We start from the raw sequence: 18,550 nt of genomic DNA, 5'->3' as shown, positions 1-18,550 counted from the left end.
AACAGAAAAGAAGCGCCAAGGGAGTGGAAAGAAGTTGAATCATTTTACACAAGCTTGCCGTTTGTCCACTTTGATGAATATTTTTCAAAAGAAAAAGTGCTGTATTATATTACGATATATTAACTCATTTTGAAAGGTTAGTGAAATGTAATAAATGCACCATCAAACAGATAAAAGCATATAAAATGTTCTTTATAGTAGGGATGTGTATTGGCAAGAATCTGGCGATACGATATGTATCATGATACGGGGTAACGATTCAATATATTGCAATACTGTAAGCAAGGTGATGTATTTTCTTTTTTCAAATCTAATTTTAAGAAAACTATCTAGTATAAAGACGCACCATATGTATAAAATCTTAGTAAAAAAGTCACTATGTGAAATGGCTACTATGGGGACTAACATCATTACACATGAATACAATTGGGCTCATTGGATCCACTAGAGACTGTTTAGGGACCCCTGTGTGCAGGAATATTAAAATACACCATTTTAGAAGGTGAAAATAACACATATATAGTGCATGCAAACAACTGCATGGTTTTTGCCCAAAACTGCCTGTGATTATCATAAAGTGGGCATGTCTGTAATGAGGAGACTCATGGGTACGCATAGAACCCATTTTCAATCACATATCTTGAGGTCAGAGGTCAAGGGACCCCTTTTGAAAATGGCCATGCCAGTTTTTCCTTGCTAAAATTTAGCCTAACTTTAGAGCGTTATTAAGCCTCCTTCGCAATTCCTTAGGTTGTCTAGTTTCATATGATGCCAGTACCTTCACTAGCTTTAAAACTGAGCCCACTACAACCTCTGAAAGACAGAATAGCGGCCGGGTCCACCGGCGGGCCGTCGGATTTTTAAGAGGTTAATTAAAAATCAATGCAGCGTTTTGGAGAAAGTCTGGCAAAACATAATATCGTGATACTCATGTGTATCAATATTTTCTTACACCCCTACCTTAAAGTCTACTTTTAACTAGTGTTGAACATTTACGTTTTATATAACAATTACAAAAACAATCCAATGCCATCTACAGTAAAAAAAAAACAAAAAAAAACAACCTCAAATATTAAAATTCAGATATTTTTTGTGTTGCCAGAGGGATGCAAAATGGCAAGCTTATGCAGAATGACCCACTTACTTTTCCATCTGTGACAAGCAGTCCTTGAAATCTGGTTGTGGGTAAGGAGCCAGGAGGCAGCCCCAGTCGGGCTCTGGTCCATCAGTCTTCCAGAAAGTGGGCAGAGCCAGCAACACCTACGGTGAGCTGGCCACAAACACCGGTGCATAACACCGAATGCTCTGAGGAGGTGTGTGTACTGTATGTGTGAGAACTTCTCCAATACGGGCACTGTTTATGTCATGCATATATGTAAGAGCTGAGATTTAATGTAAAGTACCAAAAGTCTTCAGTGATGTGGTATAATTACAAAATCACTGTTTTTAAAAGCAATTCATGGTGGAGGAGCTCTGGGAGAGAGCCCTTCTCGCTGGCTAGCTATTGAGAGCTCTCATGAAATTAAATGGACAATCAGACTTTAATCAGCAGCACAGTGTCTTTTAAGACATTGCCATGGCACTGGCATTGATCCCCAGCTGTGGCTGCTGGGAAATGTGCAGCAGAATGTGTGTATAAATGGGGTACGCCTCTCTGGACAAGTGTAAAAGCTGGCAGAGGGCTGACAGTAAATTGCATGTGCCGGATGGGACACAGCAGAAGGCACAATTACACAAATCCCCTCTTAATTAGCGGTTCTGTGGGCAAACTAACCCGTAATGATGCGAGGGATGTGGCGAGCCCCACAAATCCTAACAAGAAACACTCACCCAGCACTGGAGACTGGGTCATATGGCCCCGGTTCCCCCTCAAGTAGCGGCTGACTCGTGATCTGTTTTGATCAGCGCAGCTGCAGGGAGACGATTCCCGCGTCGGCCCCGCTCCCCGCAACCCCGTAGCCTTCGCTGAGCTGCTTGCCCTCTGGACTGTGGGTAAAGCAGCGGGCCCCCTCGTGGTTGTGGTGGCGTTATTAAGTTCTCCATGCTCACAGTACCAGGCAATGTAAAGTGGCATCTCACACGGTGAGTAATGAACTGTGCCAGAGTGGAAGCAGGAGGGATGACAGCCAAAGAGGCCTCCTTGGCAGCCACTAACCTGGGCATCCACCAATTTATCATCCCCTAGAACCAATCCACCAATGCTGCGCTGCCATTTGTCATTAATTATGCTAATAAGGACACCATTACTCTCCTGATGAAACAGGCGACTCTTATTAGTATAATGCATTTACACTTTGATACATATGCATTTACTTATTAATTTCACTGTGTGCGGATTAGTGGACTCTGAAGATTTCCATTACTTAAATAAAACTATGCACATTAAAAAAAAGTACTTACCTCTACAGAGGACTTTTCTGTACACACTAATTGACTATTATGAAATGACAAAGGAACCATTTCATAATCACGCACTATTCCTTGCATTCAAATGGAACCCATCTACGTGAAGACGCTGATGTGCGTGTGAACTTTTTCACAGCAGACTTCATGGCTCTAAGCAAAGCAGTCTGAGCAGAACTATTTAATATAGCTTCTGGGAGCCCCAGATGCCCTTTTCCAAAACGACTTCATTCCCAGAATCTCATTGTGCTTTCTAAATCACACCACAGTATGTATTAGAAGATCATTAATTACAAACTTAACAAGTCAGCAGAGCCATTAAAAGATCTTTAAGGCATATTTGACCATAAATCTCCTTAAACTATATTTAATGACTGGATTTTTTGTGAAATATTTTTTATCAAGTTCTAATTAGATGTGTGATAACAAACCCTGCTGTACATGGGGCAAATGAGGGAGCCGTGACAGGCCCATCCATTGAGGCTGTCCACGTCTGGACACTGAAACTAATGGAGCACTGCTCCTATCTCAGGGATGGATAGAAAGCAATGAGGGATGAGACTCCAGAGTCCAGCCTGGCCTGCAAATGCACAGCCATTTAAAGTCTCTTATTTGACTGCAATAAAAGGTCCAAAAAATGCCCGAGGGCCTCGAGGCTCCAAGTAAAAAATTCCATTACGATTCATTCGTGATTGATCCCCAAATACTTAATGGCACCATCACACTGGGATCGATCATGTTTCAAAATAACCTGGGTAGTCCAATCCGATTTTTGACAAATAAGTTAAGGCTGTCTGCAATAATTGCAATATTTTAATACCGTACTATTAACAAGCCAACCGCAAGGGTTGGTAAGCAACCGCCACAACCGCTATGCTGACGTTTTTTCTTTTTTTGCATTCTTTGCAATGGGAGCGCCACTTATTTACACTATGCTACATACGGCAGCAGCGTGACGAGGCGCTGAGCGTCTATTCTGTGCTGAGCACTGCACGTTTGGTGTTTTTTTTTCTGGTGGCAGAGAGTTGAAAGTGTTCAACTTTGGGTAAAGCGCTGCACAAGTCACTGTCACTTTTTACCCAGCCGTCCAATCACAGTGGAGGAGAGGCGGGACAAACACCACAAAGACTAACCGTCACATCCTACATGTACAAGTGCTAAACAACAACGGAGAAATTAATACACACAGACCGGTGGGTCAGTCCTCTCTCGCAACGTGCTCCAGCCTTCCCTTCATCCTGAGCAGGTGCTCTAACTTGTGCCAACATTTTTTACTTTTGCGGATATTCCGTATCATAGCAACCAGATGCAACCAAAGCGTCTCAGCTGAAAAAAACGCTGCACCTCGTTGTCCTTCTGTGTTCTGCAGTTAACAAAAAAAGTATTTCATCAGTTTTAAAACTTTCATTTAAAAAGCAACAATATAAATAATAACCCAACAATAAAGTTTATTTCTACAGCACTTAAATCATGATAAAATAAGTAATTTGCGAAAACAAAAACATTGCGCTGTTGGGCCAATCATTGTCACCGCAGAGAAAATGTCTTCACCACGACAGCCCTAATATCAGTAGGGTAAACGTCAACAGCTTTAAAGGCTCTTTAACTTGTTAAAATCCCAAAGTACTTTTTGACTGAGAAGACATACACAGTCTACACAAAATTAAACCCTTCAATTTTTATATTGTGTTTGGCTTGGTCGCAGCTTGAAGGTTTTGTGGTCACAAATTAGACCATAGTGTTTCAGATCAGCGATTCTACATAAGACCAGAGACCACTTGGGTAAGGATGGGATTTTTTAAATTTTGTTTTCTGAAAAACACACACAATCCAGATTCACAAAAAAACATGTTTGTCTTAACACGTGTCCAATATAACTTATTCCATTATCCATGATTTTCTCCACAAGGAAACAAAGCTTGTGTTGAGATCAGAAAACAATGAGTCTTTTTTTTTGGGTGATCCGGCAAAAACTTAACAGTAGAGAGAATTACATATGCTCTGCATAATTAATTTCACTTTATGACACTGACAATAACTCTCCTAACATCTCTTACCTTCGACTTTTTAGCATTATTTTTGTTCTTAGCATGCTGGTGTGATTTTTTTTCCAGTTGTTTAATTCAGTTCTGCAGTATTCCCCCCAAAGCGTTGAAACTATGCTGCTATTTGAATATGCATCAACAGCTCAAACTTAAATCTGAATTAAGGCAAATATAAACACTGCGTAATTTACAAGCCATCAAATTATTAAGAAGAAATTCAGCACTCCTTCATATCATTAGCTGCTGGGGGTAGTAAACAGTCTGAGGACGTGTGTGTGTGTGTGTGTGTGTGTGTGTGTATATACATTAGGTGTAAATACTATTCTCCTGCTGAACCCCACACCCCCCTCTCTCTCCATTCCTCCTTTTGCTGACCAGGGGAATTAAGAAGCAAAACGTGGGTTTTAAGAGCGCTCCTTTCATGTCTTGATGTAAGCTTTGGCATTACTTCAGACATCAAGATCGGTTTCATAGAAATCCCATTCCATCTAAAGTAAAAGCTCGGCAGTAAATCTGCCGATACTCCCCCATAACACTTCCATAAATGATTCATTCAGCTCGGTTTAGCTGATGCAAAACAGAATGTTAGTGAGTTGTGGATGGAGCCGGAGCTGCGAGTGGAGGACCAACCCCGCTGCTTAGTAATTTCATCAATCTCTGCGAGAGAAAGAGAGGAGAAAGGAGAAAGAAGAGAACGGCGTGCACTAATAATAACTTTTGTGTCACTATCCAGAGGTCGTGTTTTTTAATCCCTCAGCCTAAAGAATTGTGTTATTCTAAAATATAACCCCAGCGGTGCAGAAGCAGTTGAGATCCATCACGGTTTGAGATAAGAGCCGGCTGATCGCCTCCCTCTCGCGCGCAGCCTCGCCCAGAACTACACAGGGAGATAAGATGGAACTTTTGTTTGAAACCTGATGAGAACCCTCTTAATGAAAGTGCGGCGCCAAAAATAATCTTTTTTCTCCATGTTAGTCAATCAAGAAATGGTGTAGTTGGGGGGGAAAAAAAGAGGAGAAAGAAAGTAATTTTGCATAATCAGTGAGCACCATCTGGAACAATTAACCAAATTCCACAGAACTCAGAGGATCAGTCATATTGGCTTATTAAAGATCCAGAATTATACAAGTAATAAATCCTTGGAAAAACGAAGCGTACCCCTGCCTGTCACGACTATTTTAACTTCAAATACAGTGGAATACTTGATAAGGCTGAAAAGAGGAGATTAATATATGCAAATTATGTCGAGCATTTAAAAGCCCCCCAACAACTGTCCCGTTTTTTTTTCTCTTTTTTTCTGTCTCTTATTACAGGGCTTTATGTTTTATTCATACACCAACTCACCTGTCATTTCATAAGCTATAATATTATGAGGGTATTATTAAACAGCATAAAGTGGAGCTTTAATTGGAAAGCTCCATTGCATTTTCCAATTATTTGCAGCAAATTAAAAGCAGATGCACATAGTTTAATAAGAATTCTAATATTGTTTCCTGGAAATCAAAAATCACTGTCATCCTGCCAAGATATTTTGCAAACCCAAGTTAATTTTGAGCCTCCTATTTTTTCTCCTCCTCCTCCTCCTCCTCCTCCTCTGAAGGATGAACTGTCTCGTGTCTGTTAATTGAAGTTCCTCTAATGGATAGGGAAATAATTGCTCTCCATATTACGTTAGATCAGGGCCAATGTCAGGATTTATTTTTGATTAATGCGATAGATATGTAAATGTATTACTTTTTATTACGTTTACCTTCTTATCAGGTGGATGTCTGCTGAATACTATATATGTTGCTCTGTAGGTAATGATGGGAGACTGCAAAGCAACGCGTCACATAGGTTTATTTTCAGACCTTTTTTCGACGCCATGGCATTTATTTTTATCAAACGTATGCTTTTTAGACACATCTCATGAATGCACGTTTAATTACCTATAAACTATCCTGCTTGTCTGTCAACGTATGAATAACAGACCTAATTGGCAAAAGGGGACTTGGCGTGGATCAAAGCAACGTGGTGGAGAAAAGCAAAAAAAAAGGTTGAAAACTTGATAACTTTTCAAATGAGCTTGAACTGTCAAGCGAAAAGAGGGCTGCAAAATAAATGTGAATTAGTTTTTAATATTCTGGTAATAAATGTCAAAGCGCCTGCACATCACATCTGTACATGATGTGACTGCGGATGACAGATTTCCCAGACATGTTACCTCTCCTCCCCTCAACTCACTCGCTTTTCTTTTTTTTTTTTTTCTGTTGGGGTTTTTTGTTTTGTTGGGAAGTGACGGAGGGTTTAATCAAGAAAGCAGGCAATTCATCAATCCTAAAGAAGGCGCCGGTACAACCCTGACAGAGCGCACATGGTTTTAGACCAACTCGAACCTGGCCAGCTGTCAGCCCACACACACACACATGCACACGCAGACGCCCACGCACCCACACACACCAGAACTAACAATTAACACAAATAGGCTGTCGGCTACGACCTCACACTTGGTCCGCGGGCTATCACATTGTTAATGAAGGGAAGTTGCGTTCTCTCACATTCGCGGCATGATGCCGCAAAGGCTGACGAGTACACAGCCTCAAGAAATAGAGCCGAGAGCCGTCTCGGGCTAACTCCATTATCCTCTCTTCTTTAAAAAAAAAAAAAATCATGCAGGGACACATGAAGGTAGAAGAAAAGAGAGGGAGTCTGTGCAGCTGCAAAGGACGGTTTTCTGGAGATAAATGATGACTGCTGGCAACCGGCTGTACAGTATGTGCATGTTCTTCACTGTCACTCAAACCCCGTCCCAGTGGAGGAATCGCACACCCAATGCCACGAACCGCTCAGCTGTGTGTTAATGTCTGCTCCTTCAGGGCCACACTTGTCTCGACTAACTTATAATATGACTGTCATAACAACAAAATTATGTATTAATCATTTTTTGTGAATTACTGTTTTTGGATGGTGGCATGCAAAAAAAGAAAAGAAAATGGCTTATAATTTAGAGATACTTTAAAATTAAAATTTATTTTTATATTTATATATTTTCTATCATGTGCACTTCAGCAATAGTTTAAAACCTAGATGTCTTGTATTAAAAAGGCAGGGTGAAACATGGCCATAGCATGGGTGTGCCTCTGTCTGAGCAGCAGGAGGAATCCTCACCACATGGTGTCTCTCTCCAGCTGGATAAAAAACCTGCTTGCCTCGTTCACCTCGTGTGGATCACACGCTCTTTAAGGCTGGAGCGCCTCAGCCGGCTCTGACTCTGTGGCTCTGAGGCTGTCATGGCTAAGCTCTGCTGCCTAACGAATTAGCCTCTCTTCTCCTGTTTTAGTCCCGGAGCATTGTACTATATAGTGGAGTTTCTCTCCTCGACAAAAGAGAAGGGAATTGGTCCGGTGCAATGCAACGGTATACGTATGTAAGTACGGCGTGTGATGGATCGTCTTTGACAGCTGTTAAATGTTCTCTTGAGTGTAATGCCGAGCTCCTCTGGGAAGTCACGTTCGCTCAGATAAGCAAAGCTCTGTACAGTATCCATCACTGAGGGGATCTAGAACGTTTGTAGATCAAGAACCAGAGGAGACGCCTTTATGTACACGTGGAGACGACATTCAGAGTACGAAAGTACAAGTATTGAACCTTTTTCTTGCAGTAAGATGACTACAAGTAAGGAGTTTAACTACCCTAATGCATCTTAGGGAAACTATTAAATCCCTCTAATTGTCTAAATGGTGCTGACTTGCGTATATTTAAAGTGCGAGACCATTTACCTGTCATGGTGTAGTTCCCACTGCTCTGGTGCTCATAGACCGGCCTGCTCGTGGTCCTCCTGCTGGAAGAGAGAACGCAACAACCGATCAACACTATATTACTGACCATCAAGGTAAAAATATACATAATGCATGTACAGACGAGGACAATTATGTTCCAACACACGCTGCTCCGACATTAAAATATAATGCAAGAGAATGTGTTTAGCATGGGAGCTCCTAACACAAAGGCTTTTTTATTTAAAAGCAAAACAGAGCCCTGAAATACCAGGATGAATCTAAAAGAGGAGAAATATGGTAAAAGTTAAACCGTGCCTCAGCTGCCCAGGGGCTTGAACAGACCTTTAACGGAGAGGGGGATTGGAGCAGGATCTTGTAAATTCTGGAGGAACTGAGAGATTCCATTATTCAAGGGAAGTCTTGTTTTTTTTACCGTTTTCATGGCCTTGTATTACAGAAAAACAGCACAGAATGCACTTTGTGGGCAGTTGAAGTTAACAAACCATATAAGATTGAAATCCTCATCAATCAAGCTATCATGAATTACACCCTGTGACTCACCCCTACGGATCGATAAATCCACAGCAAGCAGGGGGGAAAAAAAATATAATTCACAGCTTGGAGGGAGCTGCATAACATGACATGCTCTGAAGGTACAATGAGCTCCGGGATGGCATTATAAAACAAATGATTCTATAATGATAATGCAAAGTAGTTGGCGATATCGTAAAAAAAGAAGGGAAATTGCTTTGATTGGAGGACACGCAGGCGTTAAGAGTTTGTTGTTACAGACAAAGAACAAGACTGAATTATGAAAAGACGACAGATTTTGGGAGCGAGCAGGTGTGAAGTTGCAAATAATGAAGTCTGCTTTGTGCATCATGTTCTGTATTATGGAAAACATAATTCTTACGTGTGGGTGTAAAATCTAAAATCCTGAAATTTAAGACTAAAGGCAGATCTGCATTTTCCGTGAGTGCTGTGTGTGCATGAGTTGTGGCTTTCAAAGCCTTATCTCTTCGGATGAGATAAATAAATGCAATAATTTCCATCAAGAGCAATAAAACAAGACTTCTGACAGGCTGTGGTATTTATGAGCTGAAGCCTGCAACTCAGATTTATTTGCAATGAAAGGGTCGACTTTTCTCCTCCTCATTTACATCAGCATTTGGCCATGTTAAATCCAGGCCAATGGTGAATTTTTAAAAGGTTGGCATCAATCTTGCGAGGGAACGATTGCCATATTCGACGCCGACTTCTTTTACCTTTCAAAAGGTTGATTCCACTGCTGAGGAAGAAAGGTACACATCTTTCAAAGCACGGAGACATCCCATGGACTGATAGAGTGGCTGTGTGTGGGGGGGAAATGTCCTTTTAGGGCGTCTGTGTTAGTGTTGTTAAATTAGCACTCAGAATAAACAAAGACAACAGAGACAGTATTAAGTCTGGCTATTTATCTATGTATCTGAAAAAGTGAAAGTGGTACTTAAAACCCTGAAGACTCGGCGTGAAACCGGGGAAATGTGCTGCTCATGAAATGCTTTTTCTACAGGCAACCTCCAGGGTTGCTTTTCCCATCTGTTTGAAACACAAAACTGTCTCAATCCAAATTGGTGATTTCTAAATACAATTTTAGGTGCATTGGAGAGGGTAACATATGGCAAATCAATTAGACAACTAATTCTTAAAACAAAAACATGGCAAGTGCATTCGCTAATCAACAGCGGTGTTGTGGGCTCGTATTATGTCGGCCACTGGAGTTTTGACAACAATTAATCCTCATTTCGGGCAAGGAGAGCCATATTGACACATATTCCTAATTTGAATATTCAATTATAGTGTAGTTCCTCATCAAATTATGGTAAAACTGGGAACGCGGCCTGAAAGATTTACGCAATTACAACGCAGATCAAGAGTCTTGTGTTCCCATGAAATCTGCCGCAGTTAAAATCATATTAGCGCGGCAAAGCAAACCGCGACACTGAGGATTTACTTGACAACATGAATTACGGTTCGACGGATTCTTTTGTGTGGCGTTCTTTAAGTTGTTCCACGCGGAATAAGCAAAAGAGTTGTCTGTGTTAAAAAAAAAGAGGAGAAAGTGGGAGAGACAGTGGGGACAGACGAGCGGTAGTCAGCAGAGAGGTAAGATGAGGATGAGAGTAATATCGCTGAAGAGCCAGAGCTGCGATACAGAGAGCTGGAAGCTCTTGTTTTGACACACATCCAGCCTTTCCCGTGACAACATCTCCACACCTTCCTCTATGTGCCGACAGTGCTGCTTTGTGGGAGCTGCTTTCTCACCCATCATTATCCTCCTTTAAGCTCGGTGTCAGGTGTTGAAAAAGAGGATCTCTCTGAATTTGGTGGCAAATCACTGAACAGTCTAGAGCCCATCAGATCTCGGCTGATCATTCGATCATTCCTGGCACCGCTCCGCCGCATCCCTTTCGCTTGATCTCAGCTACTTTCTGCAACTTTTTTTTCCTGAAAACGCGAGAAAGTAATGAGCGAGATTGAGCCGGGAATGATTGTTCCCCAACACTTGAGATGGGAGATCTGTCAGGCGACACGCTGACAGTCGCGGTCTCCTCAAGAGTCGTGTGCAGTGGGAAGTCTTGGTTAACCAGCGAGCAATGAAAGCTGATACAATACTCCTGCAGAGCTGCAGCAATGCGTGGAGTGTCACAGGTAGAAGACAGTGCTATCCCAAACGTATTGATATGCACGGCAATTCTGACACTGATGACTCTCGAGGCTTCACGTGTTAAAGCCAGCTACAGTATGCAATGAAGAAAAAAAAGATACTCGGCCTTGACATTTTTATCGCTGTACAGTTTGATTTAAAAAGTGTCCGTGTGTACAATAGCCTATTATTCTAAGAGAAATGTCAAAAACCTTGATTCTGAGTGAAGCGAAAGAAATTGCAATATTAGGACAAGTCTAATTTATGCTAGCAGTCACTGTAGAGGTCAGATATCAGCCTCAGCAATGACAGTTTTATCAGGAGAACAAATGGCAGCGTTGGCCAGGAGAAGGAAGGAGGGGGATACTTTACTGGACACATTAAAAGGCTGACCGGATGGCGCAGGTTTTCCACATTATAAAGTCAGGGGAGCGGCTGATACGGTCGGTCTTGACAGAGAACAAGCCAAAGTGGTTGACATCAAGCTGCGGCTATGAATCAAAACGGAGCGCGGTCGCTGGTTGAGACGCTTTAGACAAACTTGATAAAGAGACGTTAAACACACACAAGGTTCAAACGCATTTGCAACGGCCGACTGCTTAACAGGCCTGTACCCAAACAGCTTTAGTGGCTCAATATGGTGCGACAGCCTGAGCCAATAAGAAGTATTTTAGATTTACTGTTTATCCTTGATCCAGCTTGAAGTGAGAAAATAATCATTACTTTACGAACTCCTAAGATCTCTTTTTACAGGGTTTCTGAAGGGTCCACCTAGTTAAATCTAAGACTTCCTAAGACTTTTTTAATACCACATAGAATGCAGTTTAATATCTGTTTCACAATGATACCGGCTAAAGCATAAAGTATGATGGAAAACCAGTAGGGACCTAGAATTCTTTATGATTATATCACATTTATCTTCAGTAGGGCTGGATATCGGTACTCCATACGTTTATGGTATCAACTGAAATAACCCAGTACAAAGTTACTAAACTTCTCCAGTCAAACCATACCCACTTTCGATCCTTTTGTACCCAGATCTAGAAAAAATTACAATCACCACAAGCGTTCCTTGATTTAATGCAACGTGTGATTGGCCCACTACTGCAGCAGCTACAACCCACGCAGTCTGTGGTGTGGTGAAGTCGAGGTGGCAGTTTTGCGCTGGTATAGATATTGATATATACTTCCCACCAGTATATAACAATAATTCCTTCATATCATTAATTCAATTAATGCAACCTGGAAAAAACTGTAGACAATGGATGATGGATTAGCAACTTCAATTAGTTGATTGAAAGAAAATGTTGTCAATTTTGATATTGGATTGATAAATTCAGTAATTTTTGTAACATTTGCTGGTTAAATTTAAGGATCTACTGCTTTTCTTTGCCATATGATTGTAAATGAAATATGTTTTGAGTTTTGGACTATTAGACGGACAAAACCAGCAATTTGAAGACATCACCTTGGGCTGTGAGACATTTTAGTGGGCATTTTTCACTACTTTTTGACATTTAATACACTAAACAAATACAGGACTTTCAAACAGGAGACCGCTGTTCATGTCCCGTGTGAAACCAAAAGTAAATGTTGACTTTACGCTTTTACGTATCGTTGTTACGCTTGTTGCATAAGAAAGTCAGTAGTAGGGCCTTTTATTACAGTAGTAATTGTTACGTTACGTTGTTACGTTACGTTGTTACGTTACGTTGTTACATTACGTTGTTACGTTACGTTGTTACGTTGTTACGTTATGTTGTTACGTTACGTTACGTTGTTAGTTACGTTGTTAGTTACGTTGTTAGTTACGTTGTTACGTTACGTTGTTACGTTACGTTGTTAGTTACGTTGTTACGTTACGTTGTTACGTTACGTTGTTACGTTACGTTGTTACGTTACGTTGTTACGTTATTCGTTTAACACAAACTATGATTTTTTTCTAACCTTAACCAAGTAGTTTTATTGCCTAAACCTAACCAACCGTTTCACAACGTCATTGTACATTTCTGCAAGCGTGGTACGAGGCTGATATGAAAGGTATTTATGAAATTGTTTTTGGTTTAGAAACGTCAACACTCAACGATACGTTGAATGGTTTGCAAAAACGTACAATGCCAACATATTTTCTGGCGAGTGGGTTGGAAAAAACCTCCTACTGTGGAAATTCACTGTTGCCACAATCCCACTTTAAGTTTATAGGTCGGCTGACAGCCAGCAATCTGAAAGACTTTTGTAAATTCAATCTAAGACTCTTCAATGAGGCTCTTTATCTAAGAGAAGTCTAGAAGTTTCTAAGGCCTTTCTTAGGAAAATTATTTTTTAAGTCTTTGAAAACTTTTCAAGTGCTGCAGATTCCCTGTATTCAGCAGACAAAACAATACAAAAACAATTCAAATACAACACCTTAGCCTTGATGCAATAACTCTGTGCATCCCATAATGATGCAACACCCTGCAGTTACTGTGTATTGCAGCTCTGCGCTGCTGAAAAAAAACCCCATGATTTTCAGTGTATGTTTGTACACAACTCTAACAAGCTCTCGCTGCCTGAGGCAACTTAACATTTGAGAGGGATCACCGCAGCTTTCAAAATTATAAGGGTCATTAAAAATTTACACATTATTGACTGTATTTAAAACATCTTTTCCACTGACTGTAAAGAGCACTTAAATTTAAGAGGTGCTATTCTCCAAAGGCCATAAAGTTGTTATAGATAGCCTGAAGGAGGCATGGAGGAGAGAATTTTCTCTTGCTGAATATGAATAAAGTATAGTGGGGTGATACTACACAGACAGTTACCGCTGTAGTACTGTACTTACTTAAGCAATCAGAGGGTGTTGAAGAGCTGTTTATAAATCACCGTGTCAAACTATCTAATCTGAGACTTAAAAGAAACTACAGAAATATTTATAGCTGTATGTATGGTTGTCTAAAGTGCATGTAACTACACGGAGAGGATGCCAGATAAATAGTCAAAGAACTGCCGCTGTCTAAATTGCCCACAGTCCCGTCCTTATGTGTCAGTGCATTATGGATGGAAATACTCTCAAAAGAAGACTCTCTGACTGTGGAATGAATTTTAATGTTAATACAAAAACAGCAGCCTGTGATCTCAGCAGGCATCAGGAGTGGGTGTGAGTCGCTTCGAGGTGCAATTTATTCCAACCTCTGAGCCTCGGCAACTTGAAAGTGGTCTTCAAAAGAGCGGAGGATTACCGGTAAGAGTCGCAAAGGCGTACGCGCGGGCTTGAGCGCTCACCATCGCTTCAACACATCAAAGATTATTGACCATTGATTTCCAAAATGTGGACTCTTCACAAAACCCAGTTTGAACTTGGGTTTTGAATTCACGGCTGTCCGTTTTATTGTTCTCATCGCACTGAGTGGTGAACAGAAGCTCTGTATTGACTACGCCTGCTGGCATCCACCGCTCTGGCCTGTTGTGGCTTTTAAGTGGCTTTTACTCAGCCCAGCGCGGGATGGCAAAGCATAGCACTACAAGCTGGCAAACCCATCAGCGCCCCGTGCCAAGCTTCCCTTCTCCACGGCGGCGCCACACCGAAGGAGTCTCAGTTGTTTATTTACAATTTGCTGTGGAAATCCCCAGTTCTTCATTGCGATAAATAATTGAGCTGTTTGATCTGGACACAGTACAAAGGCTTGCTCCGTTCACTCGGAGGCCTGAGGCGGAGGAAGCCTGAGCAGCATGAGCAGAGGAGGGGACGCACGCTCCAGCATGGCGGAGATCTCGGAGCTCTCCTCCCTTCCTCTGCAGCTGTCGCTCGCTCTCCGGGCTACATCTCCTCCTCTTTGTCTGCACGGTGCAACACTCCTGTCACCGCAGTCAGAGCAGCGACCTGCCTCTGCCTCCCGGGACAACCCACAAATAGCAGGAGTTTAGCCCTCATTGAACTCGTGTTCTTGTTCGGGGGATCCTGTCTAGTTAGCCCGTCTCCCCGGTTCACCCTCGCTACCTCGTTGTCCAGACACAACCTTTTACGGCAGATTGCCCGGGAGTGATCAATTGCTTGTGTCTTCGTTGTCGTACAATGTGGTACAGAAGCGTAACAACAGCTCAAGAGCACACGGGGCGTGAAATATAAAAGAGAGCAAGGAGGAAAGTTAAACTTCAAGAGGCACTGCTGAATAAAGTGGCAGGATGTTACCTTGCTGCTGTGTTGGCTGGAGCGTCACTAGGTGTACTGGACATTTCCTGGGATGACTGAGGCTGAGAGACATCTCCCATTCGGTACCATATCCCCATACTGTTCATCTCACTGTGTAAAGATGAAGAAGAGTGTTTCTTTTAGTTTTAAACAAGCTAGTAATCCTTCATGCAAATTAATAACCAAGTATGGTAATTGATAGAAGATACAAAACATCATGAATTAATTTATTTCCAGTGCCAAACAGCTCACCCTATGCAGGTGTAGTTAACAAGATGGTACTTGGACTTCACAACGACCTGGATGTCATACACAGCCATCACGGCGGCCTCGCGAGGGCTGATTTTCACGCAGAGCCTCCTCTTCCTCATGGCGGTTTCCTCTGAGGAGTCAGATACACATGAGGTTGTCAGACAAGAATTGGTGGTATCCATTTCTGTCATCGGTGAGTTTCAAGCTAAAAAAAATGAACCTACAGACTAGGGTTGTCAAAGTTAACGCGATAATAACTCATTAACGAGAATTGTTTTTTAACGCCACTAATTTCTTTAACTCATTAACACAACTTGTGATTTTTAGGTTGTAGCGGGCTCAGTGAAGATACTGGTTTCTATATGAAACTAGAAAAACCTAAGGAATCAATTGGTACCAACCGTGTCATACTAGCTTGTTGCGAAGGAGGTTAAATAACACTGCAAACTTACACAACATTTTTGTGAGGCAAAAGCTGGCACGGCCATTTTCAAAGGGGTCCCTTGACCTCTGACCTCAAGATATGTGAATGAAAATGGGTTCTATGGGTACCCACGTGTCTCCCCTTTACAGACATGCCCACTTTATGATGATCACATGCAGTTTGGGGCAAGTCATAGTCAAGTCAGCACACTGACACACTGACAGCTGTTGTTGCCTGTTGGGCTTGAGTTTGCCATGTTATGATTTTAGCATATTGTTTATGCTAAATGCAGTACCTGTGAGGGTTTCTGAACAATATCTGTCATTGTTTTGTGTTGTTAATTAATTTCCAATAATAAATATATACATACATTTGCATAAAGCAAGCATATTTGCCCACTCCCATGTTAATAAGAGTATTAAAAACTTGACAAATCTCCCTTTAAGGTACATTTTGAACAGATGCGATTAATTTGCTATTAATCACGATTAAATATTTTAATCAATTGACAGCCCTATTATAGACATTTTGAACCTATCGGAGAAATCTATATATTCACAAATCCCACTTATGCTTTGCTATTTAGTCATTACCAGTCTCCGAATAAGAGATGAGCTAATATCAGCTTCTGGGTGACTCGCTGTGCTCAAAGGGAAATAACTGGACAGCAGAAAGCCACAATATCCTCATGCGTTATTATAATTTTTATCATTTTAGTAGGTGAAATGACAGAAGCAAGTGAATCCTCCATCAGCTTTAGTGCACAACAGGGATTTAAACTGGATATTCAGAAACTCATACATAATGTCACATGTATACATTAAACATGGATTCACGTAAAGTAATAAAACATTAAATTACAACCATAGCCAAACAAAACATAATCTCTTTTCTTCATTCTGGCAAAAAACATGGCCATGCTTTCCTTATATTGCATTCGTGCCTCGCTCATTTATTTCCCCTGCAACACTAGAAAGTGCAGTGTAAATGCAATGATAATAAAAATAATAAACAAGCTGTCCTCACTCCCCACACCAAAATATTATTACATTTCCAAGGCATGGATAGTGAGGGGGAAATACATAGCACTCAAAAAGCACTAAAGCATTGGGGAATGCATTTCATTAATATTAGATAACCCCCATCCACTCGTCCTCTCCCCAAATAAATACATAAATAAATAAGCCCCTCATAAAGAAAAGCACAGCTCCAGCTGAGATAAACAATGACTCATGATTCTCTTCTCTTGTACCTCCAGGGCAAAATGTTTATTTTATTCCCACAGTCTGCCATAAATTAAGCTAACCTGCACCCATAAAACATTCACTATCTCAAGCAAAGCTGCCCCCGAGGACCTCCGCATAAGCTGGTCGGAGAGTGAAAAAAAAAAACCCAGGAAGAGGAGGGGAGCGAGCCTGTGGTCGGTATCGACTGTTTACTTACTTGTGTCCAATGTTTCTTCCACAGGTGTGAAGCCCTCTGGCAACGCGTCCTTAATGTCAATCAGCTTCATGTCCACAACAACGTCAGCCTCCTACAAAAAGAGAGAGAGAGCGCGGGCAGGAAATTTAAAGTCATGTATGCAAATGTAACTTTTAAAAAGGACAGAGAGCAAGAAAAAGAAAAGGTTAGTCATTTTTTGGAGGGCTCAGGAGGGAAAATGTAGAGATAATAGAGTCAATGATTTACTAAAAGCTCGGGAAGTCTCTAAAGAGAAGGGTTGACAAAATAGCTGAAGTAATTACTCTCTAATAGCTTTTTTTTTTGCGATGAGAGAATGCATCTGTGAACTAGTAATCATTCTCAACCTTTTGGCGAGAAACTGTGGGATGATGGGAGACAGAACAGGCAGTCTAATCAACAGAACGGGACTGGTTAAAAACAATCAGGGACTGTGTAGTTGACATTTTCAAGCATGACTCTTCCCTGCCTCCCATTACATTTTCATTTTTTGCCATAATAAATTGCAATAATACACAGCAGCGGTAGAGAGTGGGGCGAGCCAGGCGTGACTTGATGCGTCCGAAAAGGCTGGATTCCGCTGCTACTGTTGCCCGACAGTCATTACCATTAGAGACATTTTTTATTCATAGTTTTTATACCGACTTAAGGAGGAATATGGATGAATGTTATTACTATGCATGGAACCTTTTTTTTTGTGTTTTCCCCCTTTTTGCTGGAGAGATTTCTTCCATCAGGTCCTGACAAAAGGGGCTTTCTACCTCCAACCTAGAGTATGATAAATCACAAACTATTTACTTCCCCCCACATAATTCAGGGGCTAATTTTACAGAATCTGTTTTTGTCATAGACAATTACAGTGGGAGCTCCATTGAGTGGCAGACAAAATAGCCTTTGTTGATGGCTCTGTCATGTTTTATTTGTGTCAAAGTCTATAAAACAATGTGGACACACATTTTAAGATAATATACAGGAACTAGGAGAAGGCTATTTGTATGCTATGTACTAAACTGAGGACCAGATTGAGCTCAGGCACGAGGCAGCCGCTGCCAAGTTGCCTGGCTTTTAGAGGACACACTGGAAAAAAATTGATTAAGTCCTAAGATTGAGCTGATGCAAAATGATATAAAAAAATGCAGGTTTTGTTTACACTGTCTGCATTATCTACCTGCTGCAACCCATGGAAACAAATGAGAAGACAGCCAATAGTAAGCTGTACAGTATGAGCTGAGGGTTAGACAGGTAGGTGTATTTATGGCCACGGAGCAGCTGACAGCCATGCAGCAACACATCAGCTGTAGGCTGCAGGCAGGAGATGAGTCCAAAAATGACCCAACAGCACTATGGGAAACA

At 41.3% G+C, this 18,550-nt stretch overlaps 1 protein-coding gene across 8 annotated transcripts in view; it reads right to left on the bottom strand.

The window, feature by feature from the left end:
• mvb12bb (multivesicular body subunit 12Bb) overlaps positions 1-18,550 on the bottom strand; it is a 145,817-nt gene that overhangs the window by 13,439 nt on the left and 113,828 nt on the right. For 5 of the 8 annotated variants that reach the window (XM_037778055.1, XM_037778054.1, XM_037778059.1 and 2 more), the window contains 4 exons: positions 17,180-17,270; positions 15,313-15,442; positions 15,061-15,171; positions 8,207-8,268 (listed from right to left, as the gene is read on the bottom strand). In XM_037778055.1, the coding sequence (XP_037633983.1) occupies positions 8,207-8,268; positions 15,061-15,171; positions 15,313-15,442; positions 17,180-17,270 (394 nt within the window). The remainder of the gene's footprint in view (positions 1-8,206; positions 8,269-15,060; positions 15,172-15,312; positions 15,443-17,179; positions 17,271-18,550) is intronic. The other 3 variants (XM_037778056.1, XM_037778058.1, XM_037778061.1) reach the window with 1 other exon arrangement.

This window comes from Sebastes umbrosus, chromosome 8 (genome assembly GCF_015220745.1).
Source record: "Sebastes umbrosus isolate fSebUmb1 chromosome 8, fSebUmb1.pri, whole genome shotgun sequence".
NCBI lineage: Eukaryota > Metazoa > Chordata > Actinopteri > Perciformes > Sebastidae > Sebastes > Sebastes umbrosus.
The sequence above is the reverse complement of the archived record's forward strand: the minus strand, read 5'-3'. Positions and strand labels throughout refer to the sequence as shown.